At 38.6% G+C, this 19,274-nt stretch overlaps 1 protein-coding gene across 3 annotated transcripts in view; it reads left to right on the plus strand.

Annotated features, from left to right (window-relative positions):
• Positions 1–19,274, plus strand: part of LOC127440614 (neuropilin-1a-like) — a 48,833-nt gene that overhangs the window by 16,537 nt on the left and 13,022 nt on the right. For all 3 annotated transcript variants that reach the window (XM_051697296.1, XM_051697295.1, XM_051697298.1), the window contains exons 3-11: positions 3,788–3,969; positions 4,213–4,440; positions 4,647–4,814; positions 10,979–11,142; positions 14,790–14,945; positions 15,195–15,339; positions 16,961–17,292; positions 17,758–17,902; positions 18,090–18,257. In XM_051697296.1, coding sequence (XP_051553256.1) covers positions 3,788–3,969; positions 4,213–4,440; positions 4,647–4,814; positions 10,979–11,142; positions 14,790–14,945; positions 15,195–15,339; positions 16,961–17,292; positions 17,758–17,902; positions 18,090–18,257 — 1,688 coding nt within the window. The remainder of the gene's footprint in view (positions 1–3,787; positions 3,970–4,212; positions 4,441–4,646; positions 4,815–10,978; positions 11,143–14,789; positions 14,946–15,194; positions 15,340–16,960; positions 17,293–17,757; positions 17,903–18,089; positions 18,258–19,274) is intronic.

Consider the following 19,274-nt stretch of genomic DNA (forward strand, 5'->3'; position numbering starts at 1 on the left):
AAAATGCAGCTGTCCCCGTTGGACCATTGTAATGTTAGGGAAAAATCACATTAAAATTGCTCTGAAATTTACGCTGTATAAACGACGTGCTTACGTGTTCCCCACTCAAAGGGGGGATTAATAATCCTTGCTTCGACATGAGTCGCTGCAACAAATGCGGGTTTAGACAAAATCTGGCACTGAAGAACAGAAAATCTGACTCGATGGCGCCAAAGAGCCATGACGTAGCTCCCTAGGGGTGTCGCTTAAGCGCCACCAGCCAATAAATTGCCGTGATTGAACAAGGGCTTCAGACCACGTGACACTCAGGGCGTGTCCCAATGCGATTACGCAGCTGGAGTTCCTACGAAAGGGAACGTACAGACTGTTTGCTTGTTTGTTTGTTCATGTATTTGTTTGTTTGTTTGTTGATTGTTTGGTACCATGAGAATACAGTAATGCACAGCAGACGAGAAATATGTGCAGAAGAGATTTAAAAAAAAAAACAATTTGGCTTCTTTAAAAACCTCTCCTTGTTAATAACATACATTTACTGCTGGATTAGTCTAAATAAAGATAAAGATAAAAGAAATTGAACATATTAAACTGATATAAAAACATCAGAAACTTAAATTCAAAGAGTGTGATTGTGTGTGTGCATGATAAATTTACAGAGTAGACTGATTCGTCATGGTGGCCCTAATTTTGTGTTTGAAACTATGGAAGATTACAAATAGCATTATAAAAGTATGAATTCAGAATAATGAACCTCACCTGTCATCAACCCCAAACCTCAGTGATTCTGTATTTACCAGTTATTTAAGTCAAAAGAGTAAAATCTGCAAATCTTTAATTTATCCATAATTCTACAAGTCATCCTACACAATTTCTGTAAAAAAACTTTTAAAAAACTTAAAAAAAAAAAAAAAAAACTATAATTTTCCTATTGCAAGAGTTCCTGGATTATTTTTGTGATCAGTTAATTAAAATACCGATCATCAGAGTCTAGTGTGAGTCCAGAGGACAGGGACGATCTATCAGAAAGGCAGGAAGCATGCTTCAGCTCATGCAGAGGTTCACGTTGTGGTGAGAGGTCAGAGGTCACACTGACCGTCAGTGTCTTGGGTTACAGAAGAGCAAGAGAGCGTGAGCATGTACTCTGCGGGGGAGCTGTGTGTAAAACCAGTGTCAGGTCAACAGGAAATGCCTTATGTTTTGGGTGGTTTTGAAAGATCTGATGGTGAACAAGTCATCAAAATGAATCCAAATGGGTAATCTAAAAGTGACCATAGGGTGAATAAGAGGAGGGGGATCAGAGTTTTCGGCAGCACTTTATATAATGTTTGTATATATAATAAATTATCATGGTGTTTTAAGTGCATTATAAAGGTATTGGTAATGCCATATACAGGTGCATCTCAATAAATTAGAATGTCGTGGAAAAGTTCATTTATTTCAGTAATTCAACTCAAATTGTGAAACTCGTGTATTAAATAAATTCAGTGCACACAGACTGAAGTAGTTTAAGTCTTTGGTTCTTTTGATTGTGATGATTTTGGCTCACATTTAACAAAAACCCAACAATTCACTATCTCAACAAATTAGAATATGGTGACATGCCAATCAGCTAATCAACTCAAAACACCTGCAAAGGTTTCCTGAGCCTTCAAAATGGTCTCTCAGTTTGGTTCACTAGGCTACACAATCATGGGGAAGACTGCTGATCTGACAGTTGTCCAGAAGACAATCATTGACACCCTTCACAAGGAGGGTAAGCCACAAACATTCATTGCCAAAGAAGCTGGCTGTTCACAGAGTGCTGTATCCAAGCATGTTAACAGAAAGTTGAGTGGAAGGAAAAAGTGTGGAAGAAAAAGATGTACAACCAACCGAGAGAACCGCAGCCTTATGATTGTCAAGCAAAATCGATTCAAGAATTTGGGTGAACTTCACAAGGAATGGACTGAGGCTGGGGTCAAGGCATCAAGAGCCACCACACACAGACATTTCAAGGAATTTGGCTACAGTTGTCGTATTCCTCTTGTCAAGCCACTCCTGAACCACAGACAATGTCAGAGGCGTCTTACCTGGGCTAAGGAGAAGAAGAACTGGACTGTTGCCCAGTGTTCCAAAGTCCTCTTTTCAGATGAGAGCAAGTTTTGTATTTCATTTGGAAACCAAGGTCCTAGAGTCTGGAGGAAGGGTGGAGAAGCTCATAGCCAAAGTTGCTTGAAGTCCAGTGTTAAGTTTCCACAGTCTGTGATGATTTGGGGTGCAATGTCATCTGCTGGTGTTGGTCCATTGTGTTTTTTGAAAACCAAAGTCACTGCACCCGTTTACCAAGAAATTTTGGAGCACTTCATGCTTCCTTCTGCTGACCAGCTTTTTAAAGATGCTGATTTCATTTTCCAGCAGGATTTGGCACCTGCCCACACTGCCAAAAGCACCAAAAGTTGGTTAAATGACCATGGTGTTGGTGTGCTTGACTGGCCAGCAAACTCACCAGACCTGAACCCCATAGAGAATCTATGGGGTATTGTCAAGAGGAAAATGAGAAACAAGAGACCAATAAATGCAGATGAGCTGAAGGCCACTGTCAAAGAAACCTGGGCTTCCATACCACCTCAGCAGTGCCACAAACTGATCACCTCCATGCCACGCCGAATTGAGGCAGTAATTAAAGCAAAAGGAGCCCCTACCAAGTATTGAGTACATATACAGTAAATGAACATACTTTCCAGAAGGCCAACAATTCACTAAAAATGTTTTTTTTATTGGTCTTATGATGTATTCTAATTTTTTGAGATAGTGAATTGGTGGGTTTTTGTTAAATGTGAGCCAAAATCATCACAATTAAAAGAACCAAAGACTTAAACTACTTCAGTCTGTGTGCACTGAATTTATTTAATACACGAGTTTCACAATTTGAGTTGAATTACTGAAATAAATGAACTTTTCCACGACATTCTAATTTATTGAGATGCACCTGTATTCTACACATTGTAATCCTTTATATTTCTTTTATTAATATTTGTAACCACAGTTATAATACATTATTTTACCTACCTATTCATGGTTACACAAAATAAAAACTCATGGTGACATGATAACATAACATGATGTACTGTAGCACATGAAACCTGCTGGTGTTTTAATGCATTATTTTATTATTATTATATAAAAATGTTATGAAAATATATCTCTCTATATATCTATATATTATATTTTTAAATTATAATAATTATATTATATATTATTATATAGATAAGGCACATAAATACATATGTTATATATTATATATAGCAATTAGACACATGCATACATATGTATGTATGTATACAGAGTATGTGTATATATGTTTTATTATATATGTTAAATTGCCTATAAAAACAGAACACAGATATTATTAGCATAGCGTATTACTGTATTTCATAGTATTTGAATAGAATGCATAAACAAACTTAATTTAAATCATCTGTCTGTTTGTGTGTGCGTGTGTGTATGGGTGGGTTTGGATGGTTTACGAGGACATTTGTTTAGGTTACAAACTGGTAATTACAAGGGTATTATGCAATGAATGTGGTTATGAGGACATTTCTAGTGTCCCCATAATTCAAATCGCTTAAAAAACATACTAAATAATGTTTTATTTAAAATATAAAAATGCAGAATGTTTTTGTGAGGGTAAAGGGATAGAATCTATAGTTCGTACAGTATAAAAATCATTATGTCTATGGAGAGTCCTCATAAGGATAGCCGCACCAACATGTGTGTGTGTGTGTGTGTGTGTGTGTGTGTGTGTGTGTAGGTATGACTTTGTTCAGGTGTTTGATGGTGCCGATGAGAATGCTTTCTCTCCCGGGAGGTTCTGCGGCAAAATTGCCCCATCTCCGATCATCTCTAGTGGAAACTCTTTACTCATCAAATTCACCACAGACTATGAAAGCGCAGGAGCTGGATTCAGCATCCGCTACGAAATACACCGCACAGGTACCTATAAACACACAAACATACCAATAAACACACATCACACGCACAAAGACTTTAAAACATTATAATACACAAACATTCAACTAAGACAAAGAGGGGCTCTTTTAAGTGAAATATTTATAAGTAAATGATATTTCAACTGCTACTATATTATTTATTCACTCACTAAAAACATTATTGTTACAAATACCTACTGGTAAGTGATTTTAAAACATTAATACTGTAATTTTACATTCTGAGCAGGTACTGAATGTTCCAGAAACTTCACTGCGCCACATGGGGTGATCCAAACTCCTGGTTTCCCTGACAAGTACCCAAACAACCTGGAGTGCACCTTCATCATCTTTGCACCTAAGATGGCAGAGATCCTTTTAGACTTCCAGAGCTTCGATATGGAACCAGATACAACCGCACCTGTTGGGGCCGTATGCAGATTTGACTATCTGGAGATATGGGATGGATATCCAACAGGTAGAGACAGAAAAAAAGAGGAAATTAAGTAAAAACTGTGCTTTTGGTAAGACTTCATGCTGAGAGCAACATGAAGTGTATGTCCTTCAGTCTGTATAGTCTTGGAGTTGGATGACAGGCTTTTTAGCATGATGAATGATTACAGGTAGAGTTGTACAAATCTGTAGAGTATTTTGAATGAACTGTGAATTGATTCTCTTTCACAGTTGGGCCTCATATTGGTCGGTACTGTGGTTCCAGACAGCCAGGCAGTGTGATCTCGTACACTGGCATTCTCTCTCTCAGCATCCACACAGACAATGCCATTACCAAGGAGGGCTTTTCAGCCAATTACAGCATCCGAACAAGCTCAGGGCCACCCCAGCAGCACCAGGGTTAGTGTCATTTCAACCAAATGCTCTTTCACCAGCCATTTTTAGGGATTATATACAGCAATTAATATCCTGCAGTGTTTGTGTGTCTATTTATGATTAAAAAAAAAATCTTTAAGTGTACGAATCATTTTAGTCAAGTTTTTTTTTTTTTTTGCACTAAAAATGCAATATACCTTTATATTTTTTCCATGATCTTTCGGACACTTAAAAGCTTCCTTCATATTAAATCAACAAACGAATAGGTGTGACTTCATTTAGAACAAAATCTGCCCAAAATAAAGGTGTTGTTGAGTTAATTTCGTTGTTTCGTAACAGCTCGCCGGTGCAAACTTACAGAAAAAATTTGTACCTGCTGCTAAACACCTTCTTGCTGCCATTGGTCCACGTCATAGGTAGGTGTGATCTGGAGCTCCACCTACTTTGAGGCCGACAGCTAATACCCATTCAGTCAGTTAAGATCAGTCAACATGTCATGAACACACCGGCATGCAGAGTTATTTCCGAGACAGTGCAAACGTACCTACATCTGTACAATCGTTCGCGTAGAGACATTTTCCAAGAACGTGTCATGCGATTTTTTTTGTTTTTTGTTTAAATAGTCTACAGAAGGAATCAAATCTACTCAAATACTCTTAATTGCCTATTCACTGTTGTTTGATATGCTGCTCCATGCATGTGCTGTCTGCACCCAAAAGCCATTCACTCATCTGCCCAAAGTAAGATAATGCCGATCATCATTCTATTGTCTGTATTCTACCCATTAACACTCTTTTATACACCCATCTTTGCAGTTGTATTAGCGTCATCATAAAATACAATAACAGAGGGTAACCAGCGCATTATGGCTGCGTATAGTGTTAGCATATTAAAACACTATCTTCTGCATATATATTACTTTAAGTCATCATCGAGTGGTTAAAACAGCTTTTTTAACTGATATCATGTGAATTCTACTCATAAAATGAGGCATGAAGTCATTGATAACACATTTTAATGTCACATTAGTTAGTCACATGTGGACTTGAGCATCCTCATATTTTTTTCTTCTGATTAACAGTTTTTATTTATTCATACAATTTACAAAGAAAAGCTAAACATATATGCACATAATCAACATTTAACCCCCATTATTACCCCTCCCAATTCCAACCCCACCCTGACCTTCAACAAACATCCCTGTGGTCACAAATGAGTATACACACACACACACACACACACACACACACAAAATAATAATAATAATCACACACATTTAAAACTATACTTCTTTCTCCACTGCCCCTCCCCGAGAGCCCTCCAAGACAGCCAAATAGCTGCCCCATTTCCCATCAAATAAATCTAAGTTCATGTTTATCCCCTATATTAATGACCGCCCCATCGCCTAAAATACAGAGTCTGAGGCTAAATTAAATTTGAGTGCCGAATACGTCACACATAAAACTCTGAACCTTTAACCAAAATTCTTGGATCTTAACACACCACCAAAAAACATGGGTTGTGTCTCCATCTTCTGAATGGCATCACCAGCAGGTGGGTGTGTCTTTCAGACCAAGCCTATACAATCTAGAGGGGGTCCAATAGAATCAATGTAATATCTTAAATTGCATAAGACGCACCCTTGCATCTCTAGATGTAGACTTTATGTTTTTTAGAATCCTAGCCCACACTCCCTCCTCCAATACCAAGTTTAAATCTTTCTCCCATAATCTCTTGAGAGAAGTTGAAGCTCCATCCCCCAGACTCTGAATTAGCACGGAGTAATATACTGATGCCTCATGACCTTTTCCAAAAGCAGTAATCACCACTCCCAGAGTATCTGCAGCTTTAGGGGGGTGTATGCTACTCCCAAAAATAGTACAGAGCAGGAGGCGCAGCTGTAAATACCTGAAGAATTGAGACCTGGGAATCCCAAAATGTTGAACCATATTTTCAAAGGATCTCAACACTCCACTCTCATATAGGTCACCGAGCGTATTAACCTCCCTCACAATCCACTCTGACCAGCAGAAAGGGTACTTATTAATACATAATTCTGGGTTCAGCCATATGCTCGAGGCAACATTTAAATAAACGTCCGAATTAAACACTCTGGACACTTTTGTCCATACCGAGTGTAAATGCGGGATAATGGTGTGTAACTTAACTTCTCTGATTAGTTTGATAGAAAGGCTTTGCAATGGCGAAATAGGGACAAGAACTTCCTGTTCAATACAAAACCAGGGAGGGGCTCTCTCAGGTGGAAGCGACCAATGAGCCAAATGTCTGAGACTGAATGCATAATAATAAAACAAAATCTTGGTAGGCCTAGCCCACCTTTGTCAGTCGGCTGATGCAATTTACTGAAATGTAATCTGGGATGTTTACCATAAGAAAGGGGGACATCTATAGGGAGAGATTGTAGCAGATAGATGAATTTTGGAATACATTCATTTTAATAACATTAACCTTCCCAATCATAGATAAATGTAATGAAGCCCACCTGCCCACATCACTCGAAAACCTTTTTATTAAAGGGTCAAAATTAACTCAAATTTTGACTAAATCACACAAATTTGCTGGGAATAAAATACCCAAATACTTAATGCCCTGCTGGGGCCACTGGAAGGCACCCGGCTGAAAAGTCGTTACAGGGCAGTACGCTGTCAGAACCAATGCTTCGGATTTAGACCAATTAACTTTGTATCCTGAGAATTTATAAAAGGAATTAATAATTCTGTGGAGGCAAGTCATAGATCTAGTAGGGTCAGAGACGAATAATAAAATATCATCTGCGTAAAGCAAAAGCTTATGCGCCATACCTCCCGCCATCACCCCTGGAAAATCGTCCTAATTTCTTATCACGGCTGGGCAAGACAGAACAATAATGGGGAAAGTGGGCAACCCTGCTGGGTGCCCCTATCCAGAGTAAAATAATCTGAAATTAATCCATTTGTACCATCGCAACCGGGTGTCTGTAAAGTAACTCTTTGCAACATCCCTTCAAGATCTATAAAAAAGCCCTGATCATCAACGTTATGTGCATAAATATTCGCCAAAATAAGATTTGTCCCTGAATTTCAGCTAAAACAATAATTACTCTTCCTAATTTATCTTTACTCTGTTTGAGACATTTGATTTGTAGATGTTTACTTATCATTGTAATGACTCTCCTGCTCTTACTCGAGCCAGCACTATAAAAAAATGCCCACCCCATATCTTTCCAAATTTTTCAGCTTCCTGTGGGGAAAGGTGCGTTTCTTGAAGAAACACTATATCATATTTCTTACGCTTAAGAAGAGAAATAACCTACCTTCTTTTTATGGGGTGCCCCAACCTATTCACATTCCACATGGAGAGAGACAATCCACTCATATTAACATTTGACATTTTGACGTGTAAGAAAAAATAGATTGTGTGTCAAAAACAGGATTATAAAGACCACATTCCAAAATTAGTGCAACAGTCAAACCCTGAATATTCCCCAGAACCAAAAAACAGAAAAAAGAAAAACGTGTGCATTAACCCCGTGCACGACGGTGCCAACTGGCGTCCGTCCCTCCAAACTCAAACAGTCCATGTATGCCTACGAGAGCCCCTGTGACAACTTTACCATGGTGCTTCTATACAAATTTTGTGAGACAGAATTACACAGCAAAAGATCATCTATAAAACAAACTCCAGCCAATAGGCAGAATAAACACAAAGAGCATGTAGCTTCATCCATCAAACTGTCCTAAAGTTGTGTTACTCTACGAAATAAACTCCAGCCGATAGGCGGACTAAGCACAAAGAGCGTGTAGATTCATCCACAAAACTGTCCTGAAGGTATGTTGCTCTACAAAATAAACTCCAGCCGCTAGGCAGAACCAGCACAAAAGGAGCGTGCAGAATCTTCAAACAGTCAAGCAAATGTTCAGCGAGCTGGTCCATTCGGCTGCAATGTGAGTACCACAAAGTGACTTACTCCACTGACTTTATGAAGGACATTGCTTGATGCGGGCATGTGTATGTTTTATGGCCATCCTTAGCATCTATTCTCAATTTGGCCGGAATATCAGTGCAAAAGCGATCTTCCGTTGATGTAAAAGTTTCTTGCATTCCTTGAATCATTTACGTTTCTCTCTCGTCGAGTTCGCAAAGTCTGGGAACAAGAAAATGCTGTGGTTCTTCCAAGAAAGCCTTCCTTTACTCCTCGCCTCATGTAACACAAGATCTTTATCGGATGATCTCAGAAATTTGGCCACAATTGATTGGGGCCTGTCTCCCTCAGCGGATCGCCTAGCCGGAACCCTGTGAGCTCGCTCGATTTCCAGCTTATGGCATGTTATGTCGAGCAGACTCAGAAAGAGCCCGATAATTTTTAATTGTTTGACATATTGTCCTCCTATAACAGTTATGGAGTGTATCGAATCTCACCGGTTTATGTCATAAAAGGTATTAAAACTATCAAAGTGCGCAGAGCTCGCCGTTCACACGTCCGATCCTCACATGACGTCACATGACCGAGCATCCTCATATTTAAATGTACCTCTAAACGCCTCCTCCAGCGGCATTGTCGGTGTCTGAATATTCGCAAACAGTATGTCGTTGCTCAGCTGTTTTAAACTTCTTTTTGGCTATGAGCAAAGAATGAAGAAGAACATCTCCATGGGTATGCCGGGGTCTTAAGGTGTCTTTACACAGCCAAGCTCAAAATTCTGTGTAAAGACGCAGTGCCACATAAAAGCCAGACTAAATTAAACCTTAGCCCCTAGTATCAAAGGCAGTTCTGATGCTGCTTTGGTTCTGTACAAATGAAATGCTGCATCAGAGCAGCCTTAAACTTTGTTGTTTATGATCATTTAGTTTCATATTTAAAAATGTCATATTTTATATTCATTTCCTATTTCGATATTCATAATTCTATATTTAAAATATTAAGCACATAACATTATTGTAAATGTTCAAGGAAGGGATGGAAAGGAGGACACAGGAAACTTGGACTTCAACTCAAAGGTATAACTTTAATAGCCAAACTTAAAGGGCTTTTCAGCGTAAACTCTTTAGCTTAAACTCAAGACAGTCTCTGTCAGACAGGTAGCTCTCTCTCCCTCGTCTCTGGCGTGGTCCCTTTTTATCACTCTCTCCAGTGCTTACTGCAGTCAGAAACAGGTGTTAGGCATTATAGCAGTTAGGTATGTGCACCCTTACTGCTTTCTTTCTCTCCGGACGAATGCTCGACCACGCCCCCACCACCACAATTATGTATGCAATTGTGCAGTCTATGTAAATACACTTAAATGCCACTTCAGATGCAGCTTCTGTGCCACCTTTGTAGTGTAAAGATGGCTTTAGAATTAAATAGCCTGCTTTGCTACTGTTCTTTAAGACTCCTAAATGTAAATGACCACTGTAATGATTGGCTAACATTTACAGATTGCAGGATTACTGTTTTCAGACAGTTGTTAATGTGTAATTGTGGGCGATTATATGTTAATTGAACATTTCCACAGCTTAGTTTCAGTTTATGGTCTAGGTGGAATAGCATTGACTTCCGAAAGTTAATGTCTACGTAGAACATCAAACTCTTTCATTTAAAAAGAAAAAAAGGAAAATTAGAATTTCATTTTATGGAAAATTTAAATAATTGGCTTTTTTTGCAGCAAAATGTGTAATAAATATAACATGGGATAATCAAAGATGAGGAAAACTATTTCTGCTGTCTCTGCTCAGTGTGTCTGAGGCTTTTATTAAACACATCTATCAGGTTTTCAGAGAGTCACACACTGTTAGCAATAATGTAGCAATAATGTGCTTGATGGCACTGAGAGAGCAACCAAGATCCTTTAAGACCTGAACCCAACTCAGCCTCACGTCATGAAACTGTATGTGTGTGAGTTCAGGTGTGTAATAAAGTGCAGTGAGGTTTATTGCTTATAATTCATCCTTATCCCAGTGCCATACAGGGCAGGTTGGTAACCTTAAGGGTCTCTGCGTTTGGAGCCAAACATGAAAGACAAATGTTAACTTCCTGTTGAGAAAAGAGAGCAGATCTAACTCACACTCACATGTTTACCTCTAAATGGTAAACTACAAATACAAATTTGATCATGGCTGTGTTGTGTGCCATTTATTATTTCAAAGATGCTGACATATTATTAAAACATTATCTCTGTGTGTGTGTGTGTGTGTGTGTGTTTGTGTAGGTGAGTGTATGTCTCCTTTAGGGATGAAAAGTGGTGATATCACAGATGATAGAATCACTGCATCATCCCAGTATAATCCCAGCTGGTCTCCGCTGCGCTCCAGACTGCATTACCCTGAAAACGGCTGGACGCCATCGGAGGACTCCACCAGAGAGTGGATACAGGTACACATGTGTTTATAGACCAAGTCCGTTTCATTTTACAGGAAAATATATGATCTTTACATGCGGAAAGACAAAGTCATACATGAACATACAGACATGGAAATGGCCTCAATAATTAAGAATACAGTGCTGGATAGTTGTGAGTGCATTCTTACATTTAGCCTTAAGTAGGTAACTTCAGACAGCTCTAATGAGAAAACTCACAGACACATATTCACAAGGGGCTTGCGTGAGTCTTTGTTTGTAGAATGGATTTGATTGACATTCTCACAACAGTAAACGCAGGAAGGGTTTCCTCTCTCAGTGAGGACATTTATGGAGCAACCATAGACGGCGTTTACCCTGACAGCAGGCCAACATTTCTGACGTTACCAGGAAAACAGACACACATCTGGAAAACACATTTCATTCTGACACAGAGAGAGAGAGAGAGAGAGAGAGATGTTCAAGCAGAAATTTGTACAGAACAGATTTCTTTTTTACAAGCAGGAGTAAGTTCATGAGAAGTTAACTAGTATTTAAATGTTTTTGGCCATTGTGAATATGGAGTTATTTACCTCCTAGGTTTAAGAGACATTTATGTTTAAGACTGTAAATGATTCCCTATAAAGTCCAAAAATAAGAAAACATTTGATTTTACATTTGTATGTCAGATATAATGCATAGCATAGTATTTACACAGACTGTCTTGAATAATTTATTCTAGTGCATCTGGATTGAAGTCATTTCAGTCATTTAAAAAAATGCATTTAAAGGAATGTTCCAGGTTCAACACAAGTTGCTCAATCAACAGCCTTTGTGGCATAATGATAATTACTACAGAGAATTATTTTGATTGGTCCCTTGTTTATTTTAAAAATAAATAAATTAAAAATTGTGGTTACAGTAAGGCACTTCCAATGGAAGTGAATGAGGCCAGTCCATAAACATTAAAATACACAGTGTTTCAAAAATATAGCCACAGCACATGAACATTATATGTGTTAACATGATTTTAGTGTGATCAGATCTCTGTTCTAGATTATTTTAATTTGATCAAATCAATTGCTGGGATTACTGGGTTTACCTGGTGTTCAGTCGTCATGACAACAAAGTTGCAATATTGGCTATATCTTTACACAAATAAGATTAGTAAGTGATGTTATCACACTAAAATCATTCAACTTCCATTGTAAGTGTCTTACTGTAACCATGATTTTGCTTCTTTTTTAAAAAAAACAAGGGACAAGTCGAAAATAGTTTCTGTGGTAATCAACTACGCTACAAATGCGGTCAATTGACCTTGACTTCAATTGAACCCGGAACATTCCTGTAAAGTGACAGTTCACTCAAAAAGGGAAAAGGTTGACTTAAAAAAAGTCATCATTTAGTCATCCTCATGTCGCTTGGAACATGTATAATTTACATTTTTTTGTCGAACACAGCATACGACTTTAGTTGGCTTGGAATATAATGCACAAGCATTATGGACTTCTTTTTGTTTCCATTTTGGGGCTTGACAGCCACTGGCCCCACCCACTTTCATTGTAAGGAAAAGAGCAACCTGACATTCTACTCCCTTCCACAAAAAAATACAGTGGAATTTGAATTGGGTCAAAACTGTCATGGTTAAAGATAAAAGGTCTGTATCTGACATGCAATGTCACAGCCTTGTTCAGAGATGGCTGTTTCAGTTTCACTTCCATGGCCTCTTTCTGTTCTCCCTCAAACCCATCTGTCCTCCCTGTCCAAAACCTTCACAGTCTTGTCTTCAGACAAGTGATCCGTGTCCGGGGGCAGTTTTGTCTTTTCTTGGCTCCAGTCTGGGAACAATCTTAAAGGGATATCTCACCTAGAAAGGAAAATTCTGTCATAATTTACTCACCCCCAAACGTTCCACTGAAACCCTGTTACCATTCACTTTCACTGTGTGGAAATGCAGTGAAAGTGAAAGGTGAGTCACACAGGTTTGGAATAACATAAGGGTGAGTAAATTTTTGGGTGAACCAACGCTTAAAAAGGCAAAGCAACATGAGGATTAGCTGAGTACTGTCTTCATTTTTTCTTATTCCTCTTCCCTTTCCTGCTTACCCTATTTCCTTCTCACTCTCACATAAACACCTATATCCTCTTTTCTAAATAGACTGCCCATATTTGTCTCTAGTCCAGTGTGATCCTGGCATTTGAGGGGGTCTCTTTCTGTCATGCCATTGTTTCCTCGTTAAGGGTCGTTAACACTTGTTGAGCTCGTTAACAGTGGCTGGCTCCAGTTGGCAGCTCAACTGTTTCTGATAGGGCACAATATTGAAAAGCAATTACCCCTACAATACCTTCCTGTTCAGTGTTCGAGCAGAGAGAGAGAGATAGAGAGTGAGAGAGAGGGAGGATGGCAGTCATGCATTTTCAGTGCAATCTGCTCAGTGAGACTTGGGTGGAAACCAATGGGAGAGAGATGCAAACTGTTGTGCCAGGAATGCTTGTATTGAGCCAAACTCTCTCAATAGGCTATTTATGCACACTTCTGTTGCGTCAGTTGAGTTTAATTTATTTCAAGAGTCACACACACACTTGAGAGGGAGAGAGAGAGACAATAAGTGACATTCTTGATTTAATGCTGGCAAGCTCTAATTTACAACATGATTTGTCATCCTGATCCACAGTTTGTGTTGCAATTTCAGGATCTGTAAGCAGGCAGTCGGGTATTTTAAGGTTTTTACGATCGTTATTTCTGATTTAAGGTCAGCTCTAGTCTCTTAGAGCAGTCTTCTTACAGTTCTTAAGGACGAAAGGAAGTACACTTTCTTCAGAGTTGGAACACAGTATCAGTCAGTGATAGATGTTCCTACAATTCTCCACCCACAGAGCTGTCTGTGTTCCATCATATACAGTATATCTGTGTATGTGTTTGATTTAATAGGCAAGTTGTTGAGAATCATGCCAATTAGGACCATGCAGAGGCCCACACACACTGGAAAAGAGTTTAGAAAGATGTGTCAGATTGGTTGTTTGGTGATTAGACATAGGCATTCTTTATTTACCCTGTCCAGACAACAGATTTCACCCATATTCAGATCACACCTAAGGTCTAAGAGTGACTATGTATATATATTGTATAGTGGTGCCTATTATTTAAAAATAGTATGTGAAACAGAATGCAGTATTCAACGCTAAACATGTTAAACTGTAGAATGCTACATTGTTGTCATACAACCTTGCTACATTACACATTCAATTCCATGAGTAGTGTAAAGACGTTATCTCAGAAGTAAACAGTTATTTCACATTTTAAATCTAATTTTGTGTGAACTTTTGGTATTCCAATCAAGTAATGAGTTAAGAAGGAGATGTTAAAAATCACAGTTGGCTTTGCTTCCTGTTCATTTATCACACTGGTAAATTAAGGTCAATTTGAGCACATTGCATTGCAGTGTCCTCCAGTTTTATACTGCACATTTTGGCAAATGTATTAGGTCATCCAGATATTTTATGCATATTAAGAAAATCAAACACTAAAAGAATAGTATGGTAGTGTGCTGTTATGAACATACCACAGTTCTGTTCAACTGCAAAACAACACATCAGCAAACACACACACTTACAGTACATACACACTCAACAGAAAATTATAGCACTGTCTCATGATTTTTCTCAATATCTGTTTCTCTCAGGTGGATTTGGGTTTTCTGCGGTATGTGACAGCCATAGGAACACAAGGTGCCATATCAAAGGAAACAAAAAAAGCGTACTATGTTAAAACATACAAGATCAGCGTGAGCTCGAATGGAGAAGACTGGATCACCCTGAAAGACAAAAACAAACAGATGGTGAGATTTTATTTTATTTGAAATATTGTTTTATTATTACTTATTACATATATATATATATATATATTTTTGTGGTCATTTTTTACATAGTATTACTGGCACCTTTTTCTGTTATTTGATGCCTTGGAAACATTCTGTGAAATTAATCACATTGTAAATGCACTTTAAAATGTAATACATTGAAAATTTATATTAGATAGTGTGGACAAGGAGAGAACAGTGATACATGTGTCATCTCTGTTTTTTCAGGTGTTCCGTGGAAATCAAAATCCCACAGATGAGGTACACGCCAGACTGCCCAAACCCACCCTTACCCGTTACCTACGTATACGACCTTTGACCTGGGAACAGGGCATCTGCATGCGTTTTGAGGTGTATGGCTGTAAAATATCAGGTATCCCTCCCTCCCAAAGGAGATTCAGCAATTATGTCACACTGAAATCCCAGCTGGTGTTTGCTGGGGTTTATGGTGTTTAATCATCAGATTGTATTTCACTATTCTGTGTAATTCACATTCTGTGAAATAGATCAGTAAAAATGGATAATCTTTACCTGTGGGACACAAAAAAAGATTTATAAGCAGAACATCCAGGCTGCTCTTTTCCAAACAGTAAAAGTGGATTGTAACTGCAGGTGTCAAGCTCCAAAAAAGACAAAAAGTAGTCCATATAACTACTAAAGCCATACAAGAGTTTTGTGTGTGGAACAGATATTAAATTTAAAGGGATAGTTCACCCAAAAATGGAAATTCTCTCTTCATTAACTCACACTCATGCCATCCCAGATGTGTATGACTTTATTTCTTCTCCAAAACACAAACAAGGTTTTTAGGAGAATTTCTCAGCTCTGTAGATCCATACAATGCAAGTGAATGGTGACCAAAACTTTGAAGCTCCAAAAAGCACATAAAGGCAGCATAAAAGTAATCCATAAGACTCCAGTGGTTAATCTATGTCTACCGAAGCAACCTAATTGATTTTGGCTGAGAACAGACCAAAATATAACCCCCTTTTTCACTGTACATCTTGGCATTGTCATGATAATAATTTTAAGTTCCATTTCCTAGTGGTTGACGCATGTGCAGAGCGCTAGATGGTGCTAGGAATTCTAATTGAGCTTAAAATCATGATCGCTAAGGAGACTGCTGATGTCAAGATTTTTAGTGAAAAAGGAGTTACATTTTGGTCTGTTTTCACCCAAAACTGATTGGATATCTTCAGAAGTCATGGATTAAACCACTGGAGTCTAATGGATTATTTTTATACCACCTTTATGTGCTTTTTGGAGCTTTGAAATTTTGGTCACCATTAACTTGCATTATATGGAACTAAAGTGCTGAGATATTCTTCTAAAAATCTTTGTTTGTGTTCTGCAGAAGAAAGAAAGTAATTTGCATCTTTGATAGCATGAGGATGAGTAAATGATCAGAGAATTTAAAATTTTGGGTGAACTGTTCCTTTAAGGCATTATTTACTGAAAGCCTCACACTCCGTCCTAGCTTTTAAACCTTGTTTACATGTCCGCACGTTCGAACCTGGTGCATTCACAATGTATGCAGGAATATCTTACAAATTACAAACTGATGCACAGCACACTCAGCCCCATAAAGGATGGAGGAGAAGAAAATGCACACAGATTGAATTGCCTCTTGCGTGTATTTAATAGTATCATATACTGTATAATGTTGTGTTTGTGTCGAGAAAATTTGTATTTTTGTTTGAAATATCTCATTAATTCTTACCGATTTACTCACTCTGTGTGTGTAAGTGTAACTCTGGCCTGGCCTCTTACTCAATGTGTGACCATTACACGATGACTCCCCCTTACAGAGTATATTATTGACTGACACCTAATACAGACATGAAGAGGTCTGACCTGTGTGTGTTTATTTTAATAAATCCTCACTATTCTGACAAGCAAAGTCAGACAGGAAATGGCCTGTCTGTTTCCTGTGGTTCACAATATTATTGTTCCTTTCATGAGGATCTCTTATAATCTCCCTTCCTCTCTCTCAGATGCTCCATGCTCCAGTATGTTGGGAATGGTATCGGGTCAGATCTCTGACTCTCAAATCTCAGTGTGGCCGTCGGCAGAGAGGGGCTGGCTCCCTGAACAGGCCCGGCTGCTGACCGGGCGGACGGGTTGGGTGGTTGCTCACCCGCAGAATCTGGGGAAGAACCAGTCACTGGAATTAGATCTGGGAGCCCAGCGCATGGTAACGGGCCTCATCCTGCAGGGAGGGAAATACAGAGATGCAAATATTTTCATCAGACGCTTTAGAGTTACATACAGCACAAATGGAACAGACTGGACCTATATCCAGGAGGAGAATAGCAACAAAGTAAAGGTGAGAATGTGAGAGAGATTACACGTGAACAATAATATTCTTAAAGGGGAAGTGTGTAAGATTTTCAATGTTAAAAGTATTTTTACTAAATGTAAATGTAAGCCATTCGTAGGTTGATTTCCCAAAAAAGTGTAAACACTGTGGCTCTGTTGTGCCATCAAAACCTGCCTCTGTTTGTTTGAGCATCCCAACACAACAACACTGACTCAACCAATGGCGAGAGTTTGGGGCGGGACTACCTGTTTGTTCATCCAATGGAAGATGGGGGAGTGTTTGGGAAACCTGTGTAGAAATTGCAATACCATTTGGTGTCACAAGAGGCAATAAAATTATATATTTCACATTTAAAATAAAAAAGAATTAAAACCAAACAAAACTTGCTGTTTCTCTTTAATTTGTTAAAGTCATTTAACTGCAAAAATACAAAAAAAAAATCTAACAATCTCTACTTTTCCTTGTCTGTAGGTGTTTTGGGGTAATCAGAACCATGACACACCAGAAATGCGTACGTTTCAACCAGTGGTGATGCGTTTCCTTCGTCTCTATCCTGAGCGTGGCACCACTGATGGCATGGGGCTAAGGCTGGAGGTTCTGGGGTGCGATCTCTATGGTGAGTGACAGCCAAACCGCCCAATCAAAGAGCTTAGAAGAACTCAGTCCTCAGGCTGCATAATCCAACTACATATGATTATCAAAATTGTGTAGAAACTATCATTGCCTCTTTGGTTACTTAATCTCTTTCCTTAATTCTCTGATTTTCTTTTTCTTATACATTTCTCATTTTTCTCTCTCTTCAGAACCCACAACACCTCTTCCCTTCACCACCACCATGGAAACTACAGCAGCTGCCATCACTAATATTTCAGGGAATATTCCAACAACTACCATCATTCCAATGACAACAGAGAGTTGTGATGGTGATGGCAACTGCCATAGTGGTCCAGATACAGACTACGAACCAACAGGTTACACACACTCATTCACATTTTTTCACATCATGTCGGAGACTTTCCGTTGATTTCCATTGTTTTTATTTTAAAAACGAAGAGTGCAATTTCCGTGCAACTAGGGTTACATAATGACTGTTTAGAAAGGTTTCCCAAATACTCCCGCTGGCTACCATTGGTCAGCCTAACTGTTAGCCCCGCCCCAAACTCACACCTTAGGTTTAGCCAATGGTGCTTGTGTTGGGCTGGTCGGGATGCTCAAACAAATAGTGAAATGTTTGATCCACATGTTTTGAGCCACATTGTTTACTCTTTTTTTAGGCAATCAACTTACAAATGATAACTTATAATTTCTTTTAGTCTCTGCATATTAAGCTGGGATAGGAGAACATATTTTTAACATAGAAAAAATGATTCACATTACCTTATCCCTATCTATACACCTAAATTCTATCTATACCATAACACTACCGCTAAATCTACCCCTTAAGGAAATATTCTGCCATTTTTAGATTTTAACTAAGACATAATTATTTAGTATATTTATTAAGCTATTTTCGTCCTGGGGACCATTTGGATGTCTCCACCATGTAGGCGCTTTTAGATTTTACTTTCACTTGGGGACCTTTGGTCCTTACAAAGATAGAAAAACCTGATCTACACTCAAACATTCACGCAGCAAAGCAGTTGCAGACGGCGACCCAAAAGGTTACAAAACACAAACACCCACACAGTTAAACAGTGACCAACTATGACCCAGCAGGTTACATACACACAGCAAAACAGTGACATGCTACAACCCATAGGTTACACGCACATACAAAGATGCATACTATGACATATCAGATTACACAAACAAACAAATGCACGTGGACTACAGCAACCAGATATTCCTGTTATATAGGCCCTTTCTATCTTTCTTTCTTTCTTTTCTTTTCTTTTCTTTCTTTCTTCTAATTAGCTGTCTATCGATCTATCTAGGGTGTAACGATCCATCGATCTGGTTCTATGCATCGATCAAGTCACCAACGAGAC

The sequence above is a fragment of the Myxocyprinus asiaticus genome, chromosome 5, assembly GCF_019703515.2.
Source record: "Myxocyprinus asiaticus isolate MX2 ecotype Aquarium Trade chromosome 5, UBuf_Myxa_2, whole genome shotgun sequence".
Classification (NCBI taxonomy): domain Eukaryota; kingdom Metazoa; phylum Chordata; class Actinopteri; order Cypriniformes; family Catostomidae; genus Myxocyprinus; species Myxocyprinus asiaticus.